Here is an 8,820-nt window from a genome sequence, read left to right on the forward strand (position 1 = left end):
CTGTGCAGTTACAAAGTAAGGCTAAGTAAAATTTAATAAAAGTGTTGCTGTGTGTGTCCTTGGAGCATGATGTTAATTTCTTCCTGTGGGTCAAGGTCAAAGTCTAAAAAATCACTGGTTATGCTCTATCCAGAACAGCTGGGTTGCTTAACTTTTGACAAAGAAAAACCCCTCCCTGAACCTCAGTCTGGAGTACAATTATGTAACCAATTAAGACTAGGGTAAGAAGCTGAGCAAAGGGACAAAGGGCAGTCAGCCCACTGGCTGGGGCAAGAGCCCCCTCACCACATCATGAGGAGAGATGGACAAATCTGCCTCAGCCCACTTAAGACAAAAGCAGAATCAGTCTAGATGAAGTGCTTTTTATTTTTAGATCAACCAAACATATTTAATATAAAAACCCTTTAATATACAAACTGTAATCACAATAGCATCCACATAGCAGCAAGGGAACGGGGCATTGCGGGGAGCATGGCAGGGGAGAGGTTTTCAGGGTCCCTATGGTTTCCTGTGCCTGCAAGAGCACGAGGTCTTCGCAGAGGGCAGATCAAGGCAGGCAGAGGGGCCCTGATGCCAACACTGAGGCAGACTGAGCAAAGCAGACTCCTCCAGCATGCCATCTTCCCACCATGGCAGCCTCCAGGGAAAGCCAGATCCAGTTAGGAGATGACAGGAAGGTGGTTGTGACTGAGAGGAGAGTCAACCATCATTCCTCAGCATCCTGCTGAGCACGCCTTTGGGAACAGAGTTTTCCAGAGGCTGTTGGATTAAAAAGACTTAAAAACTGTCCTGGGAGAAGGACAGAAATTGTGTCCAAGTGCACCTTCTAACCAAGATTCCTTGCCTGTGACTCCAAAAAGCTGGGTGGATTTGCTCCGATGTTTGGGAAGGGACAGGAATGACAGAACCTTTGGCTCAACAGGGCTGGAGCCTTGCCAGGCATTGACCAAGAAACCCTCAAGGCAGGCGAGGGAGGTCTGTGGGAAGAGCTTTGGGTCAATGGTACTCAAAGGAGCATGGTGGCACAAAGGCCTGCAGGTGGAATTTATAGTGTGTGTGGAAGAGAGAAAAGACACAAGTCACAAAGAATTAAAAACTGAAGTACCTGCTTCTTACAGGCCTGGGCAGTAGAGGTAAGATGATCCTTCTGGGTCAGGGTTGGGAGAGACCTGAGGCCTGCTCCTTCCTCAGAGCCATGTCTGACTGGCCTAGGTATAGTTGATGGCCCCAAAGTCCTCCAGATGGCCTCCATGGGACTGTGTGGGAGGCCCAGCTGCCCTCTCCAGATGTGCTAGGAGACTGGCCACAGTCCTGGCTGGGCCCAGGTAGGGCCTGGATTCCCACAGTTAGATGCAGTCCATGGAATTCTCGGGGAGGAGGCCAGGGATGCAGCCAGGGAGACCCAAGCCCTTGATGGGAGCACAGCTGAAGGGGAGGCCACAGCCCAGGGCAGGGTCCTGGTTCTCTATGGCCTCTAGCCTGTCCATGTTGTTATCCCAGTTGATGTGGAAGCGGGTCACTCGGGGGTTCGAGGCCAAGATGTTCCTCTGGAGCTGGGGCAGAAAGAGGAATGTCAATCCTTGTCAGCATGCCCTGTCATTACTCCCACGGAGCTGAGGCACCCCCAGCCCCTGCCCCAAGGCCAGGAAGAACAGAACTTACTTATTCTGTCACCATCAGCAACTATGGGTAGAACTCCAAGGAGTGCCTATATATCATGACTTAGGGCTGAGACCTATCTAATCTCAATTCTGTGAGGCGTGCTTCTGAGAAACAAAGACCTTTCTCTCTCTGGTTCTAGTCTGGAGCTGCAAGATCTGAGCATGACTTGAAAACCTTAAGAAGTGACCTTGGCTCCCAGTTCCAATGACTCAACTCCCCCAGGTGCAAAGGAGCCAGCCTGTCCGAAGCAGGAAGTGCAGAGACAGGTCCCACCTGAGAGAAGTCTGGCTTCAGGGGTGGGTTCTCCCGCAGCTCGGGACTGGGGTATTCGTTGTTGACGTAGTAGCCCACACGGATGAACTCCTGTCCATGGTAGGTGCAGGTGATGAGGACCACGGTCACACCCACAGCATCGGTCTCAGGGATGAGGGATGGGTTGGGGGCGTCAGCCTAGAGGAAACACACCCTGTGCCTTAGCATTGATCGCACAGCCACACCTCCATCTTGTGATTTTCGAGCAACACATATTTACTGAGCCAAAAGTATGGTCTCTGCCAACGGGAGTTTCTAATCGAGTGGGGAAGACAGAATCAATCCCGTAAATGCCTGTAAAATGCTCAGTGTGACAAGTGCCACAAAGGAGTAAATGGTGCTGAGGAGTGTAGAGAGCAGGGGGAGGGTGGCATAAGATAAGGCAGGTAGGTACCAGGCCACCCAGGGCCTTTTGGGCCAGTTAAGGGCTTGGGGAAGAGCAAGAATATTTAGCAGGAGGTAAGTGCTGCATCACTCTTGTGGTCTGTAAAGACTGGCAGTGTGTGATGCTGTGATGGGAGGAGGGCCATTATGTGAGCAGGGAGATTCGGCAGGTTACAGTGGTCATCCTGGAGGTGTGGACAGTGACTTAGACCAGAAGGGAGAGGACAGAGGCAGACAGATTTGGGGTGTGTTGTTATGGATAGGACCAGCTACATAACTGGTACAAAATGAAACCAATACAAAATGAAACATGGGATCCCTTATTCACAAATAGTAAGTTTTAGCCAGTGACAGCAGAGTATTAGACCAGGTGCCGGGCCCTGTGTGGCTGCATGGGCTGAATGCTCAGGAAGCCAGCCCTGCTTGTGGAGTGTAGTAGACGGGCTTGGCTTGCTGGTGGCCTGGCTACAGGTGGGTGAGGCGTTAGGGGATGGGAGGAGGTTGCTTGGATTGAGGAGGGAGCGGCAGAGCGGGATGTAGGTGAGGACTGAGCAGAGCCTTTGCTTTTAATATCTTTAAGTATTTATTTATTTTAAAATATTTATTTATTTTAAAATATTTATTTATTTGAGAGACAGAGAGCGAGCGAGAGGGGGGGAAGGGGAGGAGGAGCAGAGGGAAGAAGAGAATCCCAAGGAGACCCCACACGGAGCCCAATGCAGGGCTCGATCCCATGACCTCGAGATCATGACCTGAGCCAAAATCAAGAGTCAGATGCTCAACCAACTGTGCCACCCAGGAGCCCTGGTAATTTTGCTGTTCAGAATGGCTACCAGGCATAGTGCTTAGTGCAAGGTGATGATGTGCTTTATGAAGAAAACATGTGTGTTAGATAAGCTTTGTTCAGGCATGAGTTACAGTGCTGTTGGCAGGGAGTTCAATGTGAATGAACCAACAATATTACTAAATAAGGTGTCTTTCAACATAAATACACACGAAACAAGATTATGTATTGATTGGTTGACAACAGGACTTGTAGGAACCTATCCCTGTATTCTTCCAGGGGCAATGGTTTGGTATTCACAAACTCGCTAATGCAGCATTCGCAGCGACCTTATAGGACGCGACTCCCGTGAATAATGAGAATCAACTATGAATCAGTGGCTCATGGTGACAACTATGACACAGAAGTGGAGAAAAGGGAAATGTATGAAGTACTTCTGAGAGGTCAGACAGTCCCTGAAAGCAGAGCCAGAATTTGAACCTCAACTTTTGGCCCCTGAACCGCACTGTGTGCTCTCAGGTACAAGAGGATGTCTCTCGGTGCCAAGGCCTTAGGCCTTGTCTTTCTTACCTGAAAGATGAACATGTGTCTCCCCGCTGGGACAGGCCCAACTAGCACGGAGTCTAGGATTTGATCAAACTCCTCACTCTCAGCTGAGCCAACATAAATGATCTTCCACTCTAGATCTGTAAGGATATGGGATATTAAGGATTTGAAATACCTGGGCAGCACGAAGGCAGGGGAAGGTCTTCTCATGTGAGTTGTAGACAGATCCTTAATATATTGAGAGATCTTTATTCTCAAGAATACCTGACATCTGGGGACTAAGTGCCAGGTACCACAGGCCTGAACACTGGAGTGGGCATGAAACTCTACTTCTAGTGGGGAAATTTCTCCCGTGAGCCTAGGTGTGCCCAGTAACATTGACTCTGCATCTCCAGGGAAACTCGGGGATCTCAGAGCCTGAGGGTGAACCGTATGGCAGAGGTTGAATTAGGAGCCACGTGACAGAGGCGTGCTGAGGAGGGAAGAGCAGGGAATTGGGCCATTCAGGGCCCTGCCCACTGGGTGCTGGGATAGGAAGCAGCATCCTCTTTCACACACAGGGACCGGTGCCACCGAACTGAATAGATCCCTCGACAACTGGGGCAGGGCAGCGGATTCCAATCCAGCAGGAGAGCCAGCCGTCAGGAGGGGGAAGACGAGGCCACTGGGGGAGCCAGCCAGCCCCCAGGTCTTCCAGTTCCGGCACCAACTCATGCCTCCCCTCAGACATTTGGGTGACAGTGACTCAGTCAACAAACGTGGCACCGTAGGGTGATCCTTCGAACCCCAACTCGCTTGCACCCCATCCAGTAGGGGGATCTCATCCATGAGTAATTCCAGCAAAGTGAAAGGAAAAGTGCTTAAGGAGACCCTGCCCAGCAAGCACAGGAAATTCCCGGTGACTGCTGCCTCTTGCAGGAGGTCCAAGTGTATTAGGGGCAAGGTCATGCTAGTACAGGGGAGGTTGGCAGGAGACCTGCAACTTATTTTAGGTTCTTTGAAATTACACAACCTACAGCTCCAGCAGCCGGCGGAAATTTCACAAGCTATGAGTTTCACAGGAAGCAAACTGTTGTTGAAGTTGCCCTGCTTCTTGGTCCAGTGTCCCACAAGAGCATCCAACTTGGGAAACACTACTAGGCTGGGCCACAGCTACGGAGGTTTGTCACCCGAGCCCCAAGCTCTTCCTCGACACACTGATTTCCTGTCCCTTTGCAGCGTCACCCAGACCTTCTACTCAGGGACCTTAGCAGGTCTGTGGCATAGACCTCATGGGGGTTAAAACCCCAGTCTCTTATTATTTGCAGGGACCGATTAAGTTTACTGATTTATCTTTGTGACAAGGAGTGACACGACTAGACAGAACGTTTCTGGACAAACAAAAATCAAGCTGGCTCTGTCCTTACCTTTCTAACACAGCTCTCTATTTTGGTAGCTTTCCTCCTGCAACCCCCTCCCCCCCCCCCCACCAGTGGAGTCCTGTATGTGTGCATTTAACCAATGTGCTGGGGGGAGATAAAAAGGAGGCTGAAGGAGAGCAGGTCCTGTGAGGGTCACAGGCACTGGATGTTCAATACCACTGGCAAAACCTAAATAAAGACTGGTGTGGGTGCTGTCCGGAGAAAATGCACTGCACCAGCAGCCAGGCAAATGGGCCACCATGGCTCCCTCAAGAGAGACTGAAAAGAAACCAGAGAAATGACCCGAGGACCATAGAGAAATACTGACTCAATGGGTTAGAGGAGCTGATAAAGTCCTCTATGGAAGACAGCAGATGCTTGAAAATAAGGACCTACAAACTGGATCATCTTAAACTTGCTGAAGCGTTTGAAGCAGAAGCATACTTAAGTGGCTCCATTTTTTAATATAACCATTTTTTAGAAGTAGGAGGTGATTGCACACGCATAACATGGTGTACCTAACTTTTCAGGCAATTCCAAGGGTAACTTGACAGTATTCAATTTTGTCTTTATGCCCTGACTTTACAATCGAACAGTCGACAACATGCTCTTCCACTATGTACGAAAACAAAACCAAAACTAACAACCTGATTAAAGGCATGTAAAAATTCATCATAGTTGAACTAGCTGGAGAATGTTTCCCACCTTAAGACAAAAACAAAAACAAAGACTATCTAGTAGGCTTTTTTTCTGTTTATCACTTTACCTTTGTTCAGAATCATATAGATGAATTGTGGCCTGACCACGGTGTTAGCTGTGGGACAGAACATCTGGTTCTATGACTTATTCAAATAGTGGCTATTGAATTTCTCAATGAAAGAGAAAAACACACCTACTGTATTAAATGTGGACCCATGCCTTGGAAGCATCTATTTCCAGTTGCCGAGGAGAAAAAAGAACCAAAGGGGCTTGGAGCCCTTGGGAAACAGGGCCAGCCACTGACTGGGGGTTGGGCCTTTCGTCGGATCTTCAGTTGCCAGTGTCAAGGAAACAAGACTGAGATTTCTCCAGAATCTGAGAGACTTCTAAAGCCTGGCCCCCTCCAACTGTTTGGGAGGCAGGAAACGGATTCTCTCTGCTCCATGGGAAGAAGGCCAGGAAGAGGCAAAAAGCAAGTTGGCAGGTCAAAGTCATGGACAGCCCTAGGGGTAGAACCAGAGTCTGGGTTTCCAGGCCAGAGTTTGCTTTCCAACTTGCATTTCTCTGAGCAAAAGCTTTATTGTTTGGGTGTAATTAATAATAGCACCCCCTTCATTCTCTTTTGAGAGTGTCCTGATGTGGAAATAAATTCTACGGTCAGTCTTATTTATGCTCCACTTCTTAAAATAAGGGATGAATTCTTTCTTTCCCAGGTTATAGCAAAGGTAGAGAACTCTGGACTCCGAACTTAGAGACAAGCTCTAGTGTCAATGCTTCTACAGACGTAGCACCAAGACTTCTACTTCTATGACCCTGGGGAAGTCATTCCATTTCTCTTTATTAAAAAATAATGCACAGCAGGTTGACTTTTGACTTTCCTGCTCGGAGTCCATAAACAGTAAACAGGGCAGAGATTTTCCTAGGAACAGAAGTACTAGATAAGGACCATGCAACCCTTTTTAAATGCAAGGAGCACAAACAGGCTGCTTGAAACCTGATCTCCTGCCTTCTGGGAACTGTGAATCCCTTAACCTATTAGCTCCTTATATCTCCTCCTGGCTTTAAAATTAAATTCTTATTCCAGGGGCGCCTGGGTGGCTCAGTTGGTTAAGCGACTGCCTTCGGCTCAGGTCATGATCCTGGAGTCCCTGGATCGAGTCCCGCATCGGGCTCCCTGCTCGGCAGGGAGCCTGCTTCTCCCTCTGACCCTCCCCCATCTCATGTGCTCTCTCTCTCTCATTCTCTCTGTCTCAAATAAATAAATAAAATCTTTAAAAAAAAAAAAAATTAAATTAAATTAAATTCTTATTCCACACTGTCATTCTACACTTTAATTATTTATTTACACCCTGCCTTGTTCCAGAAAGGATTTAACTGGGCTTATTCTATAGTTAGTCACAAGTAGATTCCTTAATTTAAAAAGGAGAGAAACTGGGAGAGACTGATCTATTGACCTAGCCCAAAAGGACTCACATCTCGAATTGTTATCAACCCCAAACTAATCCAAGTGGCTGGCTTTTCCCACAAACCACCCACCTACCACTGAGAGGCGCTACTTAGCACACCATGGCCTCACAGAGCTCCAGCTCCTCGGCTGCGGCCTCTTCTTTAACCACCAAGTGAAGAATCTGTCTAATGGAGTACTTCCTCCTGAAAGTGGTGCCAAGAGTCCCTGGGCAACCTTAGATTTTCAATTTTTATAGACCTTTACTTGAAAGGTCTTTCATTCTTTGTGGTTCCTGTCTTCTCATCTGTGAGATGAGAGCCATGTCCACCTTTTTAACACACAGATGAATAAGTACATCTGTGAAAACACCTTGGAAAAGATGCACAAAAAGTTCTGAACTCCCAGCCAATTGTTTGAAGTCAGATACCATCATGGCTCAGCCTGGCCCACCCACCCCCCAGACTGGGTCAGACCATCAAAAGTGTTGAAAGAATTTCTGCCGTAGATCAGCTGGAACCTGGTGGGCAGACAGTGGGAACCGGCTGATGCTTGACTGGTTATGCCACCCCTCAGATATGAGTGTATTTATCGAAGCACACAGACAGGAGGGAGGAACGGGAGCTGGGGAAACCAAGTTATCCTGAAAGACTGGAGCTGGAAACCTGCCGTGCTTCCCCAGGTGGAGCTCAAGAGTGGAAAACTGGGTACAGGCTAAGGAGGTGGGAAGCCAGGTTCTAGGGCATGTGCTTTGGGGGTAGAAAACAATCAGAAGTGGGTGGGGGTGCGGTTGTTTTAAATATCAGCAGGTTGGGAAGCGGATTACTGGGAGACAAATGGGGAGATCGGGGCGAGTAAGGTCTTGCCACGGGGGAAAGGGATTTCACAGAGATAAAGGGTAACGGAGGGGCTCCGCTGGGAAAAAAGGAAGGGAGTCTGGGGAAGACAGGGTGACTGACGGTCTCTGCAGGTTAAAGAATGGAGACTGATAGAAAATACGTGCCCAGGAGGAGCTCCACAGAAAAAAAAAGAGCGGGATGATGGTCTCCACTGGGGAAACGGGAGTAACTGTGGGGAGGGGGTCGGGTTGGCCATGGGGTGTCAGGATAGTCTCTTACAAGGAGGCTGGGGCTGAAGGGGAGGGAAGGAGGGAGATCAAGGTTGGAAGGGCTTGTTTCACGGGGGAGGTCGGGGTTGGCCGGGGGGAGGGGGGGGACCTCCACACAGGCCCAGCCTCACCGTCCGCCAGGGCCTCATTGCACTCGAAGCTGATCTCGAACCGGAAAGGGCTGTGGAAAGGGCTCGGATTCTCCAGCACCGCCACGTTCAGCACAGAAACTTTGGCCATCGCCTTGCCGGACTGCGGCAGAGGCCACAGCTGGGACAGAGCCCGCGCCTGAGTCCTCTGTGGTCAGCGGGGTAGCGTTAGCCAGAGCAGCTCCCGCCTCTTCTGTCCGCCGACTGAAGTGCGTATTTGATCCGCGCGCCTCCTTCAAATAGCCGGCCCCACCCTCCGGCCAATCACCGTCAATGCTCTCCGGCGGCGCGAGCACATCCTCAGCCAATGCTGAGGCGCGGATCGGCGCGCG

General features: G+C 49.5%; 1 protein-coding gene across 1 annotated transcript; it reads right to left on the reverse strand.

Moving 5' to 3' along the window:
- Window positions 1–344: 344 nt before the first annotated feature.
- Window positions 345–8,694, reverse strand: ASF1B (anti-silencing function 1B histone chaperone). Its single transcript, XM_032396068.1, has 4 exons — window positions 8,471–8,694; window positions 3,713–3,828; window positions 1,936–2,112; window positions 345–1,553 (listed from the first exon to the last, which is right to left on the reverse strand). Exons 1-4 carry the CDS (start codon window positions 8,577–8,579, stop codon window positions 1,347–1,349), a joined length of 609 nt encoding a protein of 202 aa, XP_032251959.1. The 5' UTR covers window positions 8,580–8,694; the 3' UTR covers window positions 345–1,346.
- Window positions 8,695–8,820: the final 126 nt, after the last annotated feature.

The sequence above is a fragment of the Phoca vitulina genome, unplaced genomic scaffold, assembly GCF_004348235.1.
Source record: "Phoca vitulina isolate PV1807 unplaced genomic scaffold, GSC_HSeal_1.0 scaffold89, whole genome shotgun sequence".
NCBI classification, from domain to species: Eukaryota; Metazoa; Chordata; class Mammalia; order Carnivora; family Phocidae; genus Phoca; species Phoca vitulina.

Bases quoted from the DNA above. Each gene is read 5' to 3' on its own strand.
- ASF1B (XM_032396068.1), bottom strand. From the start codon at position 8,579: ATGGCCAAAGTTTCTGTGCTGAACGTGGCGGTGCTGGAGAATCCGAGC. The intron at 3,829-8,470 runs GTGAGGCTGGGC...ATATCCTTACAG, and splicing joins CAATGAGGCCCTGGCGGACG to ATCTAGAGTGGAAGATCATT. The intron at 1,554-1,935 runs GTGGGACCTGTC...TTTCTGCCCCAG, and splicing joins TGAAGCCAGACTTCTCTCAG to CTCCAGAGGAACATCTTGGC.